The 24,410-nt window shown below is 44.3% G+C and overlaps 1 protein-coding gene across 2 annotated transcripts in view; it reads left to right on the top strand.

The window, feature by feature from the left end:
- EYA2 (EYA transcriptional coactivator and phosphatase 2) overlaps positions 1–24,410 on the top strand; it is a 309,580-nt gene that overhangs the window by 175,007 nt on the left and 110,163 nt on the right. For both annotated transcript variants that reach the window (XM_025400344.1, XM_025400343.1), the window contains exons 6-7: positions 16,965–17,032; positions 19,009–19,186. In XM_025400344.1, coding sequence (XP_025256129.1) covers positions 16,965–17,032; positions 19,009–19,186 — 246 coding nt within the window. The remainder of the gene's footprint in view (positions 1–16,964; positions 17,033–19,008; positions 19,187–24,410) is intronic.

The following is a 24,410-nucleotide window of genomic DNA, read 5'->3' as shown; positions in this document are numbered from 1 at the left end:
AGAGGTCTTCCAAATGTATTGATCCCCTGCTTAACTGAAATCAACATATATAAATACTCAGTCCAGCATGTGCTTGGAGTAGCCTCACTGTCTTGCAACTCGCCTTGTTTTTCACCCCACACTGCATTTTGGACATCTCCCCACACCAGCACATGTGGACCGACATGTGATAGCTTTCTCCTCTGCAGCAGGATGGCTCTTCCCGCCCCCGCCACCCCTGCTCCTGCCATGACATTATCCCGACTTGTGTGGCAGAGACACAGTGACAGGGCAGCCTATCTGAAATGGCGTTCTCAGGCATGCGGATTGTTTTATTACCAGTTAAATATGCTTTATGCTACCTGTGAATGAGGCCATTGTGACATTTAGCAACTGATTTGATTAAACACAGATGTGGGCTGGACTCCACGTGGAGCAAAGATGCAGGAAGACAGGCTCCGGGTGTGGGTTTGGAGTTTTTAAGATGGTAAGAAGGACTCGACGACGCAGCAGCAGCAAGGCAGATGTGGACCAGGCGTCCTGTTGGTCTCAGAGCTGAGAACCCAACATGGGGGCCCCAGGAGCCTTTGTCTGCTTTGGGTTCTGCTGTTTGGTCCTATCCAAATTGTTTTTTTTTAAAAAAAAAAAAAAAAAAAAAAAAAAAAAAAACCTTCCCTGCATGTTTTTATTCCATGAATTTTTTTAAATGACAAATTGGTGAAATGCTAGCATTTTTGACATCTTCAGTGGTGATTATGAAGACACAAAGAATTTTCACCATTGCTCCCGTTTGTTGAACATGTACTCTATGCTGGGCTCTGGCCCTTGTATCCGGCATCTCACAGAACCTCCATCATAACCCAGATAAACGAACTATGCTTAGCTCCACCTTACAGATGAGGAAACTGAGGCTTAGAAAGTTCAACCATGCGTCTATAGTTATCAGGGAAAATCTCATGAGTTATGCCCAAATTCTCTGTTGTCTTCCAGCCCCTTCCAGCCCCTGAGATCCAAGGAGACAGGACCCTGCTCCTTCTCAAGATAGAAATCTCAGGGCTGGGCACGATGGCTCACACCTATAATCCCAGCACTTTGGGAGGCCGAGGCGAGCGGATTGCTTGATCCCAGAAGTTCGAGACCAACCTAGGCAAGACAGCAAAACCCTGTCTCTATAAAAAGTACAAAAATTAGTTGGGCATGATGGTGCACACCTGTAGTCCCAGCTGCTTGGGAGGCTGAGGTGGGAGGATCACCTGAGCCCAGGGAGGTTGAGGCTGCAGTGAGCCAAGATCACACATCTGCACTCCGGCCTGGGTGACAGAGTGAGGCACTGTTGAAAGAAAGAGAGAGAGAGAGAAGGGAGGGAGGAAGGAAAGAAGAAAGGAAGGAGAGAGGGAGAGAGGGAGGGAGGGAAGGAGGAAGACAGAAAGGAGGGAGGGAGGGAGGAAGAAATCAATCAATCTCAGCACATACTAGGCACTCAACAAAGACGTGATGGCTGAAGGCAAATGAATGAGCAGCTGGGTGAATGAAAGGTTTGCCTAGGAGGTGAGGGGATGGGGCAGGGCTTGCCAGCTGTAGCCAGATCTTTGCTTTCACCACTTAGTATTCTGGATAAAGAAAAGAAATGGAAATAGACTATGAAGCCTGGGATTTGTCCCTTTCTGGAACTTGGGCTGTGGTCAGGGTGCTTGAGCGGGTGAGTTTTATAACGGGCTCATGCCTCTGTACCTACTTGTGGCTTTTCTGTTGTATACATTATATGCTGACTCCTTTTGATATCACCCCCCATCTCATACCTCCAGACCTTTTCCACTTGCAGTCCTGGTAGGTTTTCAGAAATTTTATTTTCACATCAGCATCAGTAAAACTTTATTAAGATGGAGAACACGTGCTTTGAGGTGTCACTGTGGAACCAGTACAGAGGTCCCTTTGCTATGGGGAAAGAAATTGTGAGGTGGAAGGGAGGATGTTTGTTCATTGGGATTATCCGTGAGGCCTCCTTTGCACTGCCAAGGCTGGCATGTTAGATCCATGGGTGACCATGAGTTCACTGTAGGTTGGCCCAAAAGAACTAAGGCAGGCAGTGGCCTGTGCGACTTCCCACAGGTGTGTGGAGGCAGGACGGCCTGCTGGCTGGGAGCCTGGGCTGCCGAGTCAGGCTGACCTGGGCTTGAACCCTGCTCCACCCCTTCCCAGGAGGGCCTGCTTCCTAGGGCTGTGGTGGGGATTAAACAAGATAATGCATGCAAACTGATAAGCGGTGGGGAAGATAGTAAGTGCTCAATAAATGGAGGTTATTATTACTATTTCATTAGTATTTCTCCAGCTGCTAATGCCAATAACTGAAAGTCTTCCAAGGGCTTGGATTAAGTTAATACCAGTTTTGGCCCAGGAAAAGGAGGAGGGGTTTGCATGGTAACTGTCACCTCTCCTTAAAAAGAGGAGAAAATCCAGAAGACAACAAGCCCAAGGAGGGATGTTCAGAATCATCGGTCATCAGAGAAATGTAGATTAAAGACAACAAAAGAGATGTTAGTCCCATAGGTTGGCAAAAATAGCAAGTGGGATCATGCCAAGTGCTTGTAGGGATGTGGGAACCACCTATGGATGGGGCACCCAGCCCTTCAGGAAATTAGGTCTGTGCAACCTTGGGACCCAGTGGTCGCACTCTATCCCAAGTCCCCCTATATCCTGAGGAAACTCACACACAGGCCTACAAGGGGATGGGTGTGAGGGTGTTAATGGCAGCCTTGTTGGTGATGGGGGGAGAGAGAAGCCACACTGGTGCTGACCCTGGGGGAGTCAGTAGGGGAGATGTGAAGGACACACGTGGAAGGCCAGGCGTGGTGGCTCATGTTTGTAATTCCAGTGCTTTGGGAGGTCAAGGTGGGAGGATCACTTGAGGCCAGGAGTTTGAGACCAACCTGGGCAATATAGCAAGATCCCAATCTCTAGAAAAATAAATAGCCAGGTATGGTGGTGCACATATGTAGACCCCGCTACTTGGGAGGCTGTGGGAGGAGAATCAATTGAGCCCAGGAATTAAAGGTTACAGTGAGCTATGATCGCGCCACCGCACCCCAGCCTGGGCAACAGAGCAAGACCTAGTCTCTTAAAAAAGAATGCAGCCAGGCGCGGTGGCTCAAGCCTGTAATCCCAGCACTTTGGGAGGCCGAGAGGGGCGGATCACGAGGTCAGGAGATCGAGACCATCCTGGCGAACATGGTGAAACCCCGTCTCTACTAAAAAAATACAAAAAACTGGCCGGGCGAGGTGGTGGGCGCCTGTAGTCCCAGCTACTCAGGAGACTGAGGCAGGAGAATGGTGTAAACCCGGGAGGCGGAGCTTGCAGTGAGCTGAGATCGCGCCACTGCACTCCAGCCTGGGCGACAGAGTGAGACTCCGTCTCAAAAAAAAAAAAGAATGCAGGTGGTGGAGGAGGAGACATGCCCACTGCAACATGGGTGGATCTTAGCAACTTAATGCTGGGAGAAAACAGAAACCCCATAAAACAGTATACACAGAATTTACAGAAACAAATGCCTGCTCCCAAAACACTAGTGCACATTTTGCACTAATGCACAAACAAGAGAATATGCACAGGCACACCAGAATTAGTGCCTATGGAGTGATGGGGAATGACAGGAAAGAAATAAATAACAAGAGGGGTCTTGGATGGGCTCATGAGGAAAATGTGCACAAACCGAATTAACTCTGCCTTAGCACCTGAGGTGCAGGATGGTGAGTGGGGAGGGACCGGCTTCTAAGGCTGTCCACATAGTTTCCCACACTGGGAGAGCCACAGTTCCTGGAACATAAAGAATCCCTCAGTCCTTTGTATAGTAGGTATAAATCTCAGACTACAGGCTCAAGGGGCCAAAAATAAAACTTTATTTTCAGCATTTCAATGTAATTTCTATTTCTTTTGTTTGTTTTTTGAGATGGAGTGTCACTCTGTCTCTCAGGCTGGAGTGCAGTGGCATGATCTTGGCTCACTGCAACCTCAGCCTCCCAAGTAGCAGGATTACAGGTGCCCACCACCACACCCAGCTAATTTTTGTATTTTTAGTAGAGACAGGGTTTTGCCATGTTGGCCAGGCTGGTCTCAAACTCCTGACCTCATGATCCACCTGCCTTGGCCTCCTGAAGTGCTGGGATTATAGGTGTGAGTCACCGTACCTGGCCCATAATTTCTATTTCAAGCCACCATTCTTCTGGGAAAGTGAGAAAGTTTCACTTTAGTCATTTGAGGCTTTCCCCAAACTTTCCAGAATTTTGGCCATGGTCTGAAATCTTACTCAGTGCCAGTGTATTTGTAGTGCTGAAAGCTCATCCAGTTCTCCGTTGTAGGGACCCAGGCCACTGTCTTGGTCTAGGAGGCCCCTTTGGGTCTAGGACTCTTCACAGCTGTGACTTTGCCACATTGAGGACACAGGAACCTTTCACTTTTCTGTCTTCCTAGAGCAGTGATCACGACGTGGAAACCCACAGCCCCCTCCATGCTACAAACACGGTTTTGTTTATTTTGTTTTGTTTTGGTTTTTTTGTCCAACTAATTTGTATTTGTTACCTACATTTAAAACTCAGGAGATTTTATATACAAATCCAGAGGTTCTGGCTACATTAGACTCACATTCTTATGGGGCAGAGGTTGGCTGGAGCTGAATAGCGTTCTATCAGTGAGGAATGCTTTTAGCTGCAAGTAATAACAAGCCCAAATAATAGTGGCTTAAACTATAATCACATTTATTGTGTATTTAACAAGAACTCTCTACCCCAAGGTTAGTTTGGCAGCTCAATTATATAATCAAAAATCAGATTCATTTTATCCTTCTCCCATTTTGACCTCAGCATATGAGCCTTTTGCTTCTACTCTCATGGCTTCATGGCCCAACGTGGCTGCAGTCACTCCAGGAACTACATCCTCACATGACTCAGGGGAGGGGGTGTGGGGAGTGGAACAGAAGAAAAGTCTTTTCCAAAAGCCCCCTTGGCCAGAACTAGATAACATGGCCATCCTGAAGAAGGATCCAGCATCATATCCTGCAAGGGAGGCCAGGAACGCGAGACTCAGTCTTCATCAGCCTAGACAGAGGGAAGCTATCAGGGGAGTGAGGAATCAGGCATGCCTGTTGGGAGGCCAGGCGGTATCTGCCACAAACCGCTGCTCCCTACATACAGCTTGGCATTCCAGTTTGCCACAGTCCCCACCGTCCCCTGTTGTTCCCCAGCACTGAAGCCGTCTATCACTGTGCCTGCAGCACCTCCTTCCCTCACTGGTGTCGCTTGCTAGGACTGTAAGGTTTGGATGCTGCCGGCCTTGGACTCTTCACGCACAGAAGTGAAGGGTCCATAGCTGCTCATCTTCATCTCTCTCTCTCTCTCTCTCTTTTTTTTTTTTTTTTTTTTTTTTTTTTTTTTTGTGGAAATGGGGTTTTGCTCTTGTTGCCCAGGCTGGAGTGCAATGGCATGATCTCGGCTCACTGCAACCTCTGCCTCCCAGGTTCAAGCAATTCTCCTACCTCAGTCTCCTGAGTAGCTGGGATTACAGGCACCCGCCCCCAGGCCCAGGTAATTCTGTATTTTTAGTAGAGATGGGGTTTCACCATGTTGGTCAGGCTGGTCTCGAACTCTTGAGCTCAAGTGATCCACCTGCCTTGGCCTCCCAAAGGGCTGGGATTACAGATGTGAGCCACTATGCCCGGTCCATCTTCATCTGTTTACTGTCCTTCTTCCCTTGTCTCTTATCCCACTCCATTTCCCTAGCATTGAAGAATTGCCCTCCTTTAAGAAAATCAGGCCTGGCATGGTGGCTCACGCCTGTAATCTCAGCACTTTGGGAGGCCTAGGCAGGAGGATCCCTTGAGTCCAGGAGTTTGACACCAGCCTTGGCAATATAGCAAGACCCCACCTCTACAAAAAATACAAGAAAACATTAGCTGGGCATGGTGTCACATGCCTGTATTCCCAGCTACTCCGGTGGCCAAGGTGGGTGGATTGCTTGAGCCCAGGAAATCAAGGCTGCATTGAGCTATGATGGCACCACTGCACTCAGCCTGGGTGACAGACTAAGACCCTGTCTCAAAAAAAAAAAAAGAAGATCCCCCTTAATTCATGTTTCCTACTAAGCCATTTTGCCTACCTCAATCTAATTCACAGTTGGTTCACCAACGGCAGCCAGTCCTCACACTGTTGCTGGTCTACAGTAACATAAATATGGAACTGAGAGAAAAAGTGAGAAATGTTTACAGCAATTAGATATGGCCACAACATCCAAGCACATGGTCCTACGCTCATCTCATTGCACAGGGTGTAGACAGGTTTGGGACTGTTGCATCGCAGGGCCAATTGCCTGTGGTGTGAGTTGCATGCTAATCACACGTCGTGAGCCACGTCTTAGTCCCCAAAGGGTTAGACATTTGAAAACGGATTCTTCCCCGCAGAGCTGAGAAACACTGGCGTGTTTCTCCAAAACAAAAGTCAGATCCTCCCAGACTCTCAGGAGGACTTGGGAACTCAAGAGCCAGGATAACTCTTTCCTGCTGTTCCTTTCCACCTCGCTATGCCCCAGCTTAGGCTCCACAATCCACGATGGGACTGTCTGGGAGGAAGAATCCCAAGGCAGCATCTCAAAACATCACCCTGACACATTTGACTTCGTACCTGAATCCTGGGCTCGCCTACCACCTCTCACATGTGATGACATGATGAGGAATACCTGGTGCATCGTGGACATCCCAACTGTCCACCTCGGACCACCACCCCGGGAGCACTTCCTCAGCAGAGAAGTTGAGGAGACGTTTCCAGAAAACGTATACATCCTCAGCATTTTCTTGAGGATCTGTCCATTAAACATAACCATCTAGATATGATTTTTAAAGGTTCTAGTCCACCATGTAAAATGGGATCTGGAATTGAACAGGCGCCTCCGGAGTGCCCCCCTTGGACTGCACAGCTGGGGCCGGGTTCGCAGGGAGGTCGCCCTGGTATTGCAGGCAGGCGCTGGCTCTTTTGTGCAGTTATCTCCAGTTGTTGGGGAACCAGGAAGGCAGGGCATCAGCCTCCGGGATCAGTACAGAAAACATGTTCACCTCCCAAGATACACGTAGCTGCTCTCCTGGCAGCTGTAATAAAGGAGGATGGGTCTTTCGAACTGAAAATATTTTGAAGTTCCCAAATCTCGCGCAGATTCCAAGCAGCTCTGGCACACGAGCCGTTTTGTGATCTCAGATCTCAGGGGTTCGTGTTGCATGGCAGGGCCGGGCCCAGCTTGTCTTCCCTCCATCCAGAAGAGCCTTCTGCAGTGAATCTCAGCAGCCTGGTTAACGCTGAGTCACAATATTGCCAATAAAAGGAAAGAAAAATATGGAAAGGGGGTATGCAGTTGGTGCCAAAGGGAGAGGGAATTCTTCCCTCAACTCCGGGGTGGGGCTGAAGACATCTTTGAAACTCAAATAGAGTCTCTTCTCTTGGGCCTCAAGGTGCGGGGTGCCCAGGAGTGTGGCAGAAGGGGTTGGGGGTGGTCTGATCTTTCTGGGCCTCTCTGTGCCCTTCCTTTTGCTGCCAAAGCCTGGGAGACAAGCCCTGGGGACAGTGTGGGGAGGTAGTGGGAGCAGCAGTTTTGTTTTTTAAATTAAGGTAAAATTCCCATAACATAGAATTAACCATTAACCATTTTAAAGTGTACAGTTCAGTGACGTTTAGTGCATTCACAATGTTGTGCAGCCACCACCTCCGATTCCAACACATTTTCATCACCCCAAAAGGAAACCCCATAACCTTTAAGCTGTCATTTCTAATACTCCATCCCCCGACCCTGGCAATCACAAACCTACTTTTTTGTCCCTGTAGGTTATCTTATTCTGGATACTTTATATGAATACAAATCCTTCAGTATGTGGCCTTGTATGTCTGGCTTATTTTATTTGGCATAATGTTTTTTGGGTTTGTGTGTGTGTGTGTGTGTGTGTGTGTGTTGAGACAGTGAGGCCGGAGAATATGGTCTGGAGGCAGAGAACCTAAGGCCAATTCGTGCTGACTTCCTAGAACTGAATCAAAAGGAAAACCCCACCTCTGCACACCCAAGTAACAAAAGAATCAGAGGCTACTCCCTTTGCAACTCCCTGCCCCTTTTCCGCTGTGTTGCAGATGAAAAGGAGAAGGTACCTCTGATTGTGGGCCAAGTCTTCATTTGCATAGGGTATAACTTTGTAATTTTATTTCAGCCTCTGGTCCTTCCTTGCAACCAATCAGACTAGCCATGGGCCAAGTCTTCATTTACATAAGGTGTAACCAGATAACCAATGGGAAACCTCTAGAGGGTATTTAAACCCCAGGAAATTCTGTAACCGGGACTCCTGAGCTGCTGCCACTCTGTGGAGTGTAATTTGGTTTCAATATATCTGTGCTTTCATTGCTTCATCCTTTCATTGCTTTTTTGTGCATTTCGTCCAATCCTTTGTTCAAAATGTCGAGAACCTGGGCAACTAATAGTCAAGACCCTCCACCAGTAACAACAGGATCTGTGTATTTTTAGTAGAGATGGAATTTCAACATGTTACCCAGGCTGAGAACTGGGCTCAAGTGATCCACCCTCCTCAGGCTTCCAAAGTGCTGGGATTATAGGTGTGAGCCACCACGCCCAGCCTCATTTGGCGTGTTTTCAAAGGTCATCCATGCTTTATGTAGCATGTATCAGTATTTCATTCCTCTTTATGATGGAATAATATTCCATTGTATGGCTGAACCACATTTTGTTTATCCGTTCAGCCATCAATGGACACTTGGGTCATTTCCACCTTTCAGCCACTGTGAGTAGTGCTCCTGTGAACTTTTGCATCCAAGTTTTTGCTTAAATACTTGTTTTCAATTATTTTGGGTATAAACCCAGAGGTATAACTGCTGAGTCATATGGTAATTTTGCATGTACCTTTTTGAGGAATCATCCAATGTTTTCCACAGTTTTTTATGCACCGTTTTACATTCTGCCAGCATGTATGAGTGTTCCATTTCTCCACATCCTCACCAACACTTTTTTTCTTTTTCTTTTTCTATTTTTATGATGGCCAACCTAGCGAGTGTGAAGGAGCAGCAGCTTTCAGCTCAGACACTCGTGTTGTGTCATGGGACCTTTCGCATTCTGAGTTTCTGTAAACTGAAGGACAATGCCCACCTTAGAGAGTAGACAGCAGTGTCACACAGGTCACTGTACATAGCATCCCTAGCACAGCGTCCAACATGAGAGGTGCTGTTCACTGGGGCGCTGTTCTACTCTGTTCTCAGGCTGCTAGTAAAGACATACCTGAGATTGGGTCATTTATAAAGGAAAGAGGTTTAATTGACTCACAGTTCCACATGACTGCGGAGGCCTCACAATCATAGTAGAAGGCAGAGGAGGAGCAAAGTCACATCTTACATGGTGGCAGGCAAGAGAGTGTGTGCCGGGGAACTCTCCTTTATAAAACCATCAGATCTCATGAGACTTATTATCACGAGAACAGCATGGGAAAGATCTGCTCGCATGACTCAATTACCTCCCACCAGGTCCCTCCTGTGACATGTGGGAATTATGGGAGCTACAATTCAAGATGAGATTTGGGTGGGGACACAGCCAAACTATATCAGGTACCAAGGCCACCTCCAGGCACCCTGTTACCCGGTGCTTCTCATTCTCACTGTCATGAAGGACAAGGGCTTCTTCCCTCGTTTAGCATAAAATAAAATAAAAACGAATCACCAGAGTATGTATTCTCAGTGGGGGAAATATCATCCCAAGAGGGGAAAAAGTGGTCCCTGGGAGTGGAGCAAAAACATGTTCACATACAGTCCTGAAACAGATATAAAGTCTAACTATAATAAGAAAATTTCATGGGAGGTGGGGCAATTAGGGGAGGGAAAAAAAACTGTAAAAGAACCCTGGAGAAGGGTGGCAATAATGAAAAAGAGGTTGAGAAACAATGAAGTTTAAAACAATTTAAATTTGTTTAATTTTTATTTTATAATTTTTAATAAATTAAAAGCCTGATTTTTTATTATTAGATTTAACAGGCATAAAGTACTGTATTAAATTGCTCTGGAGGTTTCAATTTCTCTATTTATCTCAGTGACTTTCAATTTCTTTATCTCAGACTGGTAATAAACACAGTGGCTTTCAATTTCTCTGTTTATCTCATCAAAGACTAGTAATAAACGGTTTGTGAGCAGGCACCAGTCTGCAGTCCACACCTCAGCAGTGCTGTGCAGAAGCATCACTGTGTCTTCATCTGTCAGGAATTATCTCACTTCCTTATGTATCTGTTCATTTGATTGTTGTCTGTCTCTCTTACCTGAATGTCAGCGTCAACACCATATCTAAAACAGTGCCTGCCACATGGTGATATTTGGTACATTACTAGGAAATGAATTGTTGAATGCCTGAGGGAATTAATGAGCAAATGAATGAATGAATGAATGAATGAATGAATGAATGAATGAATATCCACTTAAAAATTGTTTTGCTGGCTGGGCATGGTGACTTACACCTGTAATCCAAGCACTTAGGGAGGCCAAGGTGGGCAGATTGCTTGAGCCCAGGAGTTCAACACCAGCTTGGGTAACATGGCAAAACCCCATCTCTACAAAAAGTTAGCCAGATGTGGTGGCATGCACCTGTAGTCTCAGCTACTCAGGAGGCTAAGGTAGAGGGTCATCAGAGCCTGGGAGGTCAAGACTGCAGTGAGCCGTGATCATGCCACTGCACTCCAGCCTAGGCAACAGAGTGAGACCTTGTCTCAAAAAATGATAATAATAACAATAATTTTACTGAGTCAGGCACTGGAGGCTACTTTTACTTAAAACCCAAGAAAACCAATCAACCAAAAATGGTAGCAGTTCTCTGCCTTTGACAGAGACTCAAAATAGCAATGTCTTCAACAAGAAAGAAGGGTATTTCTCTCTCACCTAAAAGTCCTAACTAATGTGGCTGTTCTAGTCTGCAAATATGATGGGGGTCCAAGCTCCTTATGCCTTGTTGCTCAGCTGCATGATCCAAGATGGCCCCATTCCGTGGAGAAAGAGAAGCCACCCCTGCCCTTCAAAATTTACTCCTATCCCCTTGCCTAGACCTCATCATGTGGCCACATTTAGCCATAGGGAAGCTGGGAATTGTAGTTTTTATTCTAATCAGCCATGTGCCCAGCTTAGAAACAGATTCTATTAATATGAGAGAGAAGGGGTGAATCAATATTAGGGGACCCTCCAGGAGACCTGCCACCATCACCTGAAGAGGATGTTTTTTTCATCTCATCCTTGCCTTCCCTCACTGGGCATTGTATCAGCCAGAAGGAAGAAAGAGGTCAGTGTTTCACATTCCAGCACAAAGCCAGGTCTGTTTGTCAAAAGCCTCCAGAGACCACATCTTGTGGCACAAGACTTCTGGGGCCACATGCCCCCTTCTTCCTGGGTCCTCTCTGGCACAGGATGGATTTCTCACTGCAGGTACTCTCTGGCTGCCCTCATGCTGTAGTTTGTTCAGCTGTCCATTCTTCAGCTGACCCTGGGTCACAAAATGAAAATAAACAAGAGACTATTTTGGAGAAGGCATGCCAACGGACAAGACGATGGCCTGTTTGTTTCCAAACCTGCCCTGAGTCATCATTCAGAAGGCTGATGCAAAAGAAAAGAGAAATCAAAAGAGAAAACACTGCAGCCAGGAGTCTTTTGAGACAGGTGGCTTCCTAAGCCTTTGCAAGTAGGGTCACCATGGTAACCAGAACCAGACAGATGACCTGAATGGAATAGACTGACCCAGACCTTCTACTAAATGTGTCTAGGCAGGACATTGAAGACAGAGTGGGATTCCCAGCCTGAAGTTTAAGATGTGCTATAGTCAACAAAAATTTAATTATACATTTTCAGATAACTAGAAGAGTATAATTGGATTGTTTATAACATGAAGGATAAATGCTTGAGGTGATGGATACCCCATTTACCCTGATGTGATTATTACACATTGCATGTCTCTATCAAAATAGCGCATGTAACCCATAAATATATACACCTACTATGTACCCACAAAAATTAAAAATGTTTAAATTTTTAAAAAGTTTTAATGTAACAAATGAACCAAATTGTATATTGAGCCACTGGCACAACCACATAGAGAGGAACTATCTTAAGTGACTTTATTTACACATATTTTTATTCTTTTCCTTTTTCTTTCTTCCTTCCTGATGTTCCCAGCTTTTTTATCCTTTCCTTTCTATGAGAAGAATTTCCTGTACCCATTCTTTCTGGGTAGAGCTGCTGTAACAAATTCTCTTGGTTTTCCTTCATTTGAGAATGTGTTGATTTTCCCTTCATTCCTGAAGGATGTTGTGTCTGGATATAGCATTCTGAGTTGATGTTTCTTTTCCTTAAGCCCTTGAAAAATGTTGTGCCATTTTCTTCTGGCCTCCATGGTTCCTGATGAGAAATCTGCTGTCATTCCTATTCTTTCTCCCTTATTCTGACACATTTTGTTTGATTAATAAATGAATGAATAAAAGAATTAATCTGAATTCCACAGCCTACCAGCTCTATGACTTGGGAAGAGCTCCATTCCTAAGCCTCAGTTTCTCTGTATAGAACATAGGATTGGCAATTACATACCTTCCTCTCAGGATTGATGTGAGGATTAAGTGCAGTTGTATACAAAGTAAAGTGCCTAATACAGTGCTTGGTGCATAAAGCACTCAATAATCTCAGTGGAATGAATAAATGAATGCATGCATGAATTAATGAACTAATTAATGACCTCGGTGTCTTTGTGTAGAGAAGTCATGTGCTGCCATGGAAAGGCCCTGAGCTGGGAAGCAGGAGACAGGCTCAAGGCCTTCTCTGCTGCCAAGACCAAAGCACAGGAACAGCACTGTTTGCATTCCCTCTTTGTGCCTCAGTCTCCCCATTTGGACCATAAAGAATTTGTCATGGACTATTGGTTCTCAATTCTCAGTGTGCACTAGAATCTCCCAGAAAGGTTTTTTGTTGTTGTTGTTGTTGTTGTTTTCATATACTGATGCCTGGCCCAACTCCAGACTAACTCAAATCAGACTCTCTGTGGGAAGGGCCCTCAGACTGTTTTTTGTTTTGTTTTGTTTTTTGTTTCAAGTTCTTTGGGAGATTCTGATGCAGAGCAAGAGTTGAGATCCTATGGTCCTGATGGATCCATCATCTTAGATAATTGTAGAGGTGTTGTGGTTCGTTTATTGTCCTCTTATCTTCTCCTACCTTACCCCTGGGAAGTAAGTTTCCTAGAGTCCATTGTGCTTATTTCAGCCACTTTATAAAAAGTAGCCTTGGACTCTAAAAGCTTCTTGTTTGATGTAGGTCACCGCTCATTGGAGTAGCCATTTGTTTTCTAACCAGCAACTAATGTGAATGTTTAGAGATGTGCCTGGAGTTGTGCCAGTCGCTGCTTTCAAACCTCTGACAGCAGTCCATGCCCCTTCAGCAGATGCAAACCACCTTCCAGGCTTCCAGGTCCTGAAGCATCCAGCCCCAACTTTCTCATCTGACCTCATCTCATAAAAGAAGTCCATTGATTCAGTCCAATTGCTACCAAAATCCCAGATGGCATTTGGTAGAAACTGACATGCAAAGTAACTAAAAGCCAAAACAACCTTGAAAAAGAACAAAGTTGGAGAACTTATACTACCTGATTTCAAAACTCACCATAAGCCAGGCGCAGTGGCTCATGCCTGTAATCCCAACACTTTGGGAGGCTGAGGCAGGCGGATCACCTGAGGTCAGGAGTTGAAGACAGCCTGGCCAACATGGTAAAACCCCATCTCTACTAAAAATACAATTAGCTGGGCGTAGTGGTGGGCACCTGTAATCCCAGCTACTTGGGAGGCTGAGGCAGGACAATCACTTGAACCCAGGAGGTAGAGGTTGCCGTGAGCCGAGATGGCGCCACTGCACTCTAGCCTGGGTGAGAAGAGCAAGATTCTGTTTCAAAAAAAAAAAAAAGAAAATTCACCATAAAGCTTCAGTAGTAAGGATAGGATGGAATTGGTATTGGATAGATAAATCAGTGAAACAGAATAAAGTCCAGTTATGGTCTTTAAATCTCATTTATGGTCAGTTTATCTTTGGCAATGGTGCCAAGTAATTCAGTGGGGGAGGAAATGCATACCCCCCTCTCCATGATGTGTTTATTTCATATTTCATCCCTGTATCAAAACATCTCATGTACCCCAGAAATATATACACCTACTGTCTACCCACAAAAATTTTAAAAAATAATAGAATAATTCAGTGGGGGAAAGGATAGACTTTTTATAGTGGTCCTAGAACAACTTGTGTGTGTGTGTATGCACATATATATATGAAAAGATGAATTTAAGCCCGTATTCCACACTATACACAAAGATTAACTTAAATTGGATCATAGACTGAAATATAAGAACTAATACTATGAAATTTCTAGAAGAAAACACAAGAGCAGATCTTTGTGACCTTGAGTTAGGCAACAAAAGCAAAATCCATCAAAGAAAAGAATCTTTTGCTCTTCAAAAGACACCATTAAGAAAAAGACAAGCCACAAACTGGGAGATAATATTCACAAATCATGTATCTGATCAAGGACTTGTGTCCAAAGTATATAAAGAACTCTTATAACAGTAATAAGAGGGCAAACCTAATTTTTTTTTTTTTTTTTTTTTGAAATGGAGTCTCGCTCTGTTGCCCAGGCTGGAGTGCTGTGGCGAGATCTCTGCTCACTGCAAGCTCCATATCCCGGGTTCACGCCATTCTCCTGCCTCAGCCTCCCAGGTAGCTGGGACTACAGGCGCCTGCCAACACACCCGGCTAATTTTTTGTATTTTTAGTAGAGACGGGGTTTCACCGTGTTAGCCAGGATGGTCTCCATCTCCTGACCTTGTGATCCACCCGCCTCGGCCTCCCAAAGTGCTGGGATTACAGGCATGAGCTACCACGCCTGGCCCTAATTTTTTAAAAAGATTTGACTAGGATTTGATGGGAAAAAGATTTGAGTAGATATTTCATCCAAAAGATATGTGAATAGCTAAAAAGCACATGAAAAATGCCCAACACCATTAGTCATGGCACTGGAGAAATGTACTTAAAACCACAGTGAGATACAACCACATACTTCCTAGAGTGGCTGTAATCAAGAAGACTGAAGTGACCAAGTGCCGGAGAATCGAGAACTCTTGTGCATTACCAGTCAGAGTGTAAAATGGCACAGCCACTTTGGAAAACAGTTTGGCCATTTCTTTTAAAAGGTAAACATAAGCTTACACACAACTCCATAATTCTACTCTTAGGGATTTACCCAAGAGAAATGAAAATCTATATCCATACAAAGACTTGTATGTGAATGCTTATATTGCATTATCCATAATGGCCCAATACTGGATGTTGCACATCTATGCCATTGTGCATTGTTGTTTGATGGGTACATAGTTCCAATTTTACAAGATGCAAAATGTTCTGAACATGAATGACGATGCTGAGTAGCCCATAATGTGGATGTAGTTAATGCCACTGAACTGTACACTTTAAAATGGTGAAGATGGTAAATTTTATGTTGTATATATACCACGATTTTTTAAACAAATACTTTTTGTTTTTATTTACTGTTTTCTAGAGACAGGGTCTTGCCCTGATGTGCAGGCTGGAGTGCAGTGGTGAGACTGTAGTTTACTGCAGCCTCAAACTCCTAGGTTCAAGCAATCCCCCCACCTCAGCCTCCCAAGTAGCTGGAACTACAGGCATGCACCACCACATCTGGCAATTTTGTTTTATTTATTTATTTATTTATTTATTTTTTCCAAGATGGAGTCTTGCTCTGTTACCCAGAGCTGGAGTGCAATGGCACAATCTCAGCTCACTGCAACCTCCGCCTCCCGAGTTCAAGCAGTTCTCCTGCCTCAGCCTCCTGAGTAGCTGGGATTACAGGCGCCCACCACCATGCCTGGCTAATTTTTGTATTTTTAGTAGAGACAGAATTTCACCATGTTGGCCAGGTTGGTCTTGAACTCCTGACCTCCTGATCCTCCCGCCTCGGCCTCTCAAAGTGCTGGGATTACAGACGTGAGCCCCTGTGCCCAGCCAATTTTTTAAATTTTTTGTAGAGACAACATCTCACTATGTTGACCAGACTATTAGAGAGGCCATAATCAAGAAGATTGAAACTACCGTGTGCTGGAGAATCTAGAACTCTCATGCATTCCTAGTGAGAATGCAAATGGCACAGCCACTTTGGAAAACAGTTTGGCCATTTCTTTAAAAAGTGAAACACTTAAATGACCAAATTCCTGGGCTCAAGCGATCCTCCCACCTCAGCCTCCCAAAGCATTGGAATTACAGAGAAATTTGAGGCCACCACACACCTGGCCTCAAATTTTTTAAAAACATAATTATTAAGGACCAGGATCCGGGTAGTAGGCACTATCTCACTTATTTCTCACCACAGCCCTTTGAAAAGGACACCATTTATTTTCCTCATCTATCCAGGAAACTGAGGTTCAGAGAAATTTAGTAACCAAAGTCACAGGTTCCATCGCAGACTGTCAGATCTCAAAGACCCCACCTGTCCGTGGCACCCTCCTCCTACATGTTCCTCTCCGACTGTAAGAAACCTAATCTGGCTCTTGGGTCTGGGCCACCAACATGCCATCCGGACAGAGAAAGACCCAGAGACTTAGGGACCACGTGAGCCACAATGACAGTCTCATCAGCAAGCACTTGGAAGCACCCAGGAGGCCATGGTGATGCTGGTGGCAGGCATTGCCAGAGGATTAGTGTCAACAAGTATTACCCGGGTTGCTTTGGGAAGGCTGCTGTGAGGCGTTACTACTGGGAACCAGAGCTTCTGCCCAGCTGTCACCCTTGAAGCCACATGGAGGGAGGTTCATGAAAACTGCTTTAAAAAAAAAAAAAAAAAAGGAAGAAAGAAAGAAAAGAAACCTAACCTATACCCCTGTTCCTCCTTCCTACAGGCACGACAGGGTTCTATCAAGGAGGAAATGGACTGGGCAACGCAGCCGGATTTGGGAGTGTGCACCAGGTAGACGGCTCCCTCCCGATTCTTTCCTTAGTTCTTTCTGGAAATATTCCCTTTACATCAAGGCACCCAGAGAGCCCATGACACACACAATCCCCATTGGGAACCTGCCTCTTATTCCCCGGGTTTGGAGACTACAGGAGCTAGATTGTGCAAAAGGCCGCTGGAAGGACACAGCATACAGGCAGATACGTAGGAATTGTTAGAAGATTCCTGAGATGTCATGGAGATCTACAAGTATGTTCCATCTTGACCTGGGCCCAAGACACCCATTGACTGTTGAATCTGGTATATATCAATACAAATGGGTGGGTCTTTCACCAGACCATGGGCTTCTCAAGGGGGACCGTATGTCTTGCTCACCTCTGCATCCCCAGTGGTGAGAGCCCAGCGCACAATGGGGGCTTTATAAATACTTGTTAAATCAAGCAAAGTCAACTCTATGTAGGTGAATGTTGGCTAGTACTTTGATTCTCTTGGTGTCACTTACAAAGTGAATTAAGAATTCACATCAGCTAAAGGTGTGCAGTAACTCTGCTGTGTATACACCTTCCATGTAAACCTAAAATTATTTCAAAACAAAAGGTTCACTTGCTTTCAGGCTACCATTAAAACAGAACCACCCTGGGGTAGATGGGCTTTAGGAATATTTAACATATTTAGGTCTGAGGACCACACAATTTCTTTCCAGTGGGAATCTAGATAATTTAAAACTTAGCAAATGTAAAAATTGTTTCATGTATTTTTGCATTATTTCTAATGTACTATGTACATAGATAAAATACTTGTAAATAAAACAGTACTTTTTAAGATGTGGTTCCTAACCCTCCATTTCATCATTAAATCTGTGTTTTTCAAAAACACTGACCGCCCCTGCCCCACCCCCAGGAACTCTGACTCCTAGCTCTGGGGCGGAGCCCAGGAAACAGAACATTCTGTGAGTTCCATGCAGAGTTGAGATGCACTGGTTTGGTGATAGTGGAGCAGGATATTTGAAACAATGACTGTTGGAGAATCGGAATCCCTGGTCTGCTTAAACAAAGCTTGATCAAAGGTGATTGGCAGCTATTGAATTGATCTCCATGACTCCCTCATAGAATATTCCAGACCCCTAATGCTGTGCAGGTGCTGCTGTATTTGTACCTCCTCCCCATATATTTGCCCCTCCTCCCCATGAACATAAAATGTCACCTCGTCTCCTGGGTTTGTGTGTGTGTCGTGTGGGTATGGGTGTGGTCTTCTCGGTTTGTGTGTGTGTCATGCGGGGGGTGGGTGTGTGTGTGGTCTTAATTGTTAATGCATTTGTTTATTAATTTAACCAGTAGTATTTGTTGAGTTACTGCATATACCAGGCAGTTTCAGGTGCAGAGGATACAACAGTGACCAGGATAGGTGCCGTCAGGGCCACGTCTATATCCCTTAGGGTGGCCTGCGGACCTCCAGGTGCCAGCATCTGCATGCCTGGGCCCGAGGGGCTTTTCTAGAACCAGTGCATGGGGCAGGCAGGAAGTGCCTGGGAATTAAAGCCCCCTGGGAGCAGCTCTCAAAGACCGACAAGTTGATGTATAAACCACTCCACTCCCTTGACCTGTGGGAGAGGCAGTTCTGAGATGTGGATTTTAGACCATCTCAGCTTTTCCTCATAGGGCTCATCTCTGGTCACCACCACAGAAGCACCTGTGCAGGCTGCTGTCCCGCATCTGCTGTCTCACTTCCCCACTCCCCTGCTGGTGTCTTCTTCACCTTCCAAACAGTCGCCTTGCACTGGAATCCTTGCCCCAGGATCTGCTTCTGGGAAACCAAAATGAAGACAGTTCCTGCCCACAGAGAGCTTTTATTCGAATGGATTCTAATGTTTGTTTCTGATGGCACAGAAGTTTTAGGAAACCATTTTGATCTGACAGCGGCCAGGCTGACCAACGACCCGAGCCCAGAAAGGCTTCCTCACACATGTCCTTGGTTTGTTTTTCTCTTCCCAGGACTATCCTTCCTACCCTGGCTTCCCCCAGAGCCAGTACCCCCAGTATTACGGCTCATCCTACAACCCTCCCTACGTCCCGGCCAGCAGCATCTGCCCTTCGCCCCTGTCCACGTCCACCTACGTCCTCCAGGAGGCATCTCACAACGTCCCCAACCAGAGTTCCGAGTCACTTGCCGGTAGGTGCAGGCACTGGTGGGGCCATTCATGGTTGTGGCCTGAGAGCTTCTATGAGGGAGGGACCTGGACATGGGGCCTGGTTGTAACAAACAGGTTACCCAAGGGTCATTCATGGTTGTGGCCTGACAGCTTCTATGAAGGAGGGACCCAGACATGGGTCCTGGTTGTAACAAACAGGTTACCCAAGGGTCATTCATGGATGTGGCCTGACAGCTTCTATGAAGGAGGGACCCGGATATGGGTCCTGGTTGTAACAAACAGGTTACTCAAGGGTCATTCATGGATGTGGCCTGATAGCTTCTATGAGGGAAGGACCCGGATATGGGTCCCGGTTGTAACAAACAGGCTACCTAAGGGCTAAATCCATCTCTCAGACATGTTTTGTTGGCCTGTTTGTGCGTGTGTTTAATTGCATTTGTGTTTAAAAGTCAGAAAATTTTATTAATACCTAAAAATTCTATTTTCTGGCTTCTTTTGAAAGAAGATCTGGCCATAGTAGCCACATTCCCAAGGAACATCACTTGGTTAAAACTAAGTGTGTCTGCTCTTTTTAGAAAGGACACACCCAATTCCACATCTAGCCAGCTTACCCCATGTTCATTACTGCCTGACCCATGTAGGCCTTGGAGTTGATGAGCCCGGTAGTATTTATAATATTACTGGCCAGGTGCAGTGGCTCACACATGTAATCCCAGCACTTTGGGAGGCAGAGGTGGGTGGATCACCTGAGGTAAGGAGTTCGAGACCAGCCTGACCAACATGGTAAAACCCTGTCTCTACTAAAAATACAAAAATTAGCCTGAGTGGTGGCAGACACCTATAATCCCAGCTATTAGGGAGGCTGAGGTAGGAGAATCACTTGAACCTGGGAGGCAGAGGTTGCAGTGAGCCAAGATCGCATCATTACACTCCAGCTTGAGCAACAAGAGTGAAACTCCATCTCAAAAAATTAAATAAATAATAAAATATTACCCATCTGGTTCGTGCTAAGCATATACCTGTGTGATCTTCTCTAATCACTGACTTATATATTTATTCAGCAAATATTTGTTAAGCACCTGCTGCATTTCAGGCCCTCCCTTTAGTTTGGGAAATAAAGTGCAATGTAGAGTTAAGCTTTGCAGACAGGAATCGAATAATCATACAAATACCTCGTTAAAAACTGCGATAAGGAGAGGCATAATCCTCACAAAAACAGGTTGATATTATCCCCACCCTTTTTCTAGATAAGAACAATGAAGATGAGAATGATAAGGAGCTTGCTAGTCATTGGTGGAGCTGGGATCCAAACCCCAGTTTGTTGGCCTCCATAACCAGCACTCCTACTATGCACTGGCCGTACACAGCCAGGAATAGGTTATCTAAAACTCATTTGAGAACAGAAGGGCAGAGGCCTTCAAATATTGATTCTTTGTCTAAGAGGGGTTCAAGTATAGCAACTCAGGGTCCTCAAGAATTACAGAATCCTTCAAAACATCCTGAAGCATGTTCATTTTTTTTTCTTTCAACTTTTATTTTAGGTTCGGGGGTACACATGCAGGTTTGTTACATGGGCAAATTGCATGTCACGGAGGTTTAGTGTACAGATAATTCTGTCATCCAGGTAATCAGCATAGTACCCACTAGGTAGTTTTCCAGTCCTCACCTTCCTTCCATCCTCCACCCTCAAGTAGGTCCTTGGGTCTATTGTTCCCTTCTTTGTATCCGTGTGTACTCAATGTTTAGCTCCCACTTATAAGTAAAAACATGTGGTATTTGGTTTTCTGTTCCTGTATTCATTCACTTAGGATAATGATCTCCAGCCCTATCCATGTTGCTTCAAAGGACATGATCTTATTTTTTATGGCTGCGTAGTATTCCATGGTTTATATATATCACATTTTCTTTATCCAGTTCACCATTGATGGGCATCTAGGTTGATTCCATGTCTTTGCTATTGTGAATAGTGCTGCAATGAACATATACATTCATGTGTCTTTATGGTAGAAAAATTTATATTCCTTTGGATATATACCCAGTAGTGGGATTGCTGGGTCAAATGGTAGTTTCATTTTAAGTTCCTTGAGAAATCTTCAGGCTGCTTTCCACAGTGGCTGAACTAATTTACATTCCCATGAACAATGTATAAGCATTCTCTTTTCTCTGTAACCTTGCCAGCATCTGTTATTTTGTGACTTTTTAATGATAGCCATTCTGATTGGTATGAGATGGTATATCATTGTGGTTTCGATTTGCATTTCCCTAATGACTAGTGATATTATTTTTTCATATGCTTGTTGGCTGCATGTATGTTTTCTTTCGAGAAGTGTCTGTTCATGTCCTTTGCCCATTTAATAGAGTTGTCTTTAAGGATGTTTGTTTCTGATGGCACAGTAGTTTTAGGAAACCCTTTTGATTAGCCAAGATTTTTTGGCTTCAAAAGATATAGAAAATCCAATTCAAACTAGTTTAAGAAAAAACAAATGAATTTTTAGGCATTTCTAACCAAGATGTTCAAGGGTTTAGGGCTAGGTCTAGGTGTTCAATGATAAAGTTGAGACTTTGTCTCTCTCCTCCTTCTGGCTCTGAATTTTCCTGGGTTCATTTCATTCTCAGCCAAGCTCCTCCCGTATGGTGGCAAAGATGGCCACCAATTACCAAGAGCTCAATCCTGTCTGCTAATCCACCCCAGCAAACATAATTCCTCCTTCTTAGCCATTCCTGCAAAAGTCCCAAGTAAAGCTCCCATTGGCCCAGCTTATATCACATGCTCATCCCCAAACCAATCTCTGTGGTCAGTGGAATGGAATGCTGGATGAAGCAGCAGACTTTGGGCTCATGCCTATGGCTGGAGCTAGAGTTGGGGTCAGTCTCACCTCAACCACCAGGGACTGAGAGTGAGGAAGAGGTGATCACCTCAAAAAACCCAGAGCACTGTAACTACAAGAAGACAGAAGAGGCACTGGATGAGTAAAAACAATAAATGTCCACAACCTTGATATCGATCCCACCTATGCTATGAGCAACATGTGACAGAGTCCATGTCCTGACCCCTCTGTGGTCACAAAACTTGGTGTGTAACATCCCTATGCAACTAACGCACCAGCCTATGGATTCATTCATTCATTCCCCAGACCTGCTACGCACATCTTCTCTTTTACAAGATGGTTTTGGCTTATCAACATTAAATAACATGGCGGCAATACATTAGAATGTCAGTAGGTATCACTGAGTTTTGTTCCTTTGTCTTCTTTTCTGAAACCTGCTGATGTTTGTAGGGCTTTACAGAAGCTAAGCTAGCACGATGGTGTGGAGACAGTCATCAACAAATATTAATTGGTTGATTGTTAGAAAAGGAACAATAGGGAAGACCCACCTGTTTTGTTCCTGGGGTTCTTGGTGTGGCTACTGATTTTAGCCCTTAAATTTTCCATCACTGGGAGTGAGTGGGTTATCCTTGGTTTGATGACAAATGGAGACAATATGGCAAAGCATGTTAAATAAAGTCAACTTTTTAAAAGGTTTAGAGCTTGAACATTGATTTTGGTCATTGTGATCCCATCCCAGAATATTTAATGATGCATAGTACCTATTTAATAACTTTCTTTGAAGAGTTTGAAGTTTAACAAAGTTTTTCTCTGTCATGATCTCGAATTATCTTTGGCCATCCCGATTTTCAGAATGTGGTTTTTCCAATCTCATTTCAACAAAGGAGAAAAAAAAACAAAACACTGATGAGAAATTAGGGCAGAGAGGAACTATAAGCAGGAAATCATCAAGTAGATGCCACAATCCATCGATAATTCAATGGTGAACTGAATGGCAAACGAAAAACTTACTTCCTCAGAATTTGAGTTTTGTGGGAAGGTTCTCTTTATTCCCATCAGGAGTGAACATAAAGGCTCCTTGTGTCTCTCTGAAATTTTTCTGTCTTGTTTCCCCCTGTTCTTACTTTATCCCTTGATCTAAGGTTCAACAATAAGTGGTTGAGATGGTTTTTACTGTGTGTCTAACAAGCTGACATAAAATCTAATGACATAAATAATGGTCAGCTGTAGCTGAGGAATCCTGCCTCTTTTTCCTAGTGTTCACTGTAAAGGAAGGGAATTTAAGCATATGTGTGTGTGTGCATGCGCGCGCGCACACACATTCATGCACTCTTTTTAAATTTCCCATAAAAACTCTACTTTTGAAATTATCCAGGATATCCTTGAGTGGTTGGTTCCAAACTCCAGAGGCTCTAGAGGTTTACTGACAGATCACACTCACTCTGTGCACTGCCTGGATATAGTATTTTGGTGCTCCCACCACTCACATTCCCCATCCACCCCATCCCCGCCCCAGGACACTCTGCATTGACATGCATTAATGTGTGTGTGAAGTGCCAACAATTTGCAGATGATTACAGGGCAATTTGCTGATATAGAGGGCGGAATCTGAACATCTCATGTTACTCAAGAGAAAAGCCAGATCATTGGTTCCTTAAGGATTTTTTTCTTTTTACATTTTTAAGTATGATACAAATTATCTAAAAAGAAGTTGAAGGATTTTTTAACTTCTAAGATCAACTTCCTCTGGCAATAGAAGAAGAATTTTTTTAATCTCTCAAGAAGAAATTGGGAAGGCTCTTCCATGCAATTTGGCAACATCTAACAAAATTTAAAATGCATACCCCTTTTAACTCAACTATCCAACATCTGAGAATTTATCCTAAAGATAAACTTTGACCTAGGTACAAACACTTAAGTAAAAAGAATATTTATTTTTTTCACTCTGATTAAAAATTTATTAATACTATTATGCAAATAATTTTAGTGATAACCACAAGGGTTTTGTATTTTGTACTGTTAGTACATAAATACATACAAAAATACATTTTGAAACTTCTTGTATCCCCTTTATCCTTTTCAATTTCTGTTTATGTTTGCTCTACAATATATATGATGAATCTGTGCAGTGGAAAATTTTTTGCTGATGAGTATGGTACAATCAGAAATGTTTGGACACTGTATCAGTTTCTTCTTGCTGCTGTAATAAATTATTATGACCTTTGTGTCTTAAAACAACACAGTGATTATTTTACAGTTCTGGAGGTAAGAAATGCAACATGGCTCTCACTGGACTAAAATCAAGGGATCAGCAGGGTTATATTATTGGAGGCTCCAGAGGAGAATCACTTCCTTGCCCTTCTACCCACAGAGGCCACCCGCCTTCACTGGCTCATGATCCTGCATCATTCCAATT

The sequence above is a fragment of the Theropithecus gelada genome, chromosome 10, assembly GCF_003255815.1.
Source record: "Theropithecus gelada isolate Dixy chromosome 10, Tgel_1.0, whole genome shotgun sequence".
Lineage (NCBI taxonomy): Eukaryota > Metazoa > Chordata > Mammalia > Primates > Cercopithecidae > Theropithecus > Theropithecus gelada.
This window is presented reverse-complemented; position numbering and strand designations above follow the sequence as displayed.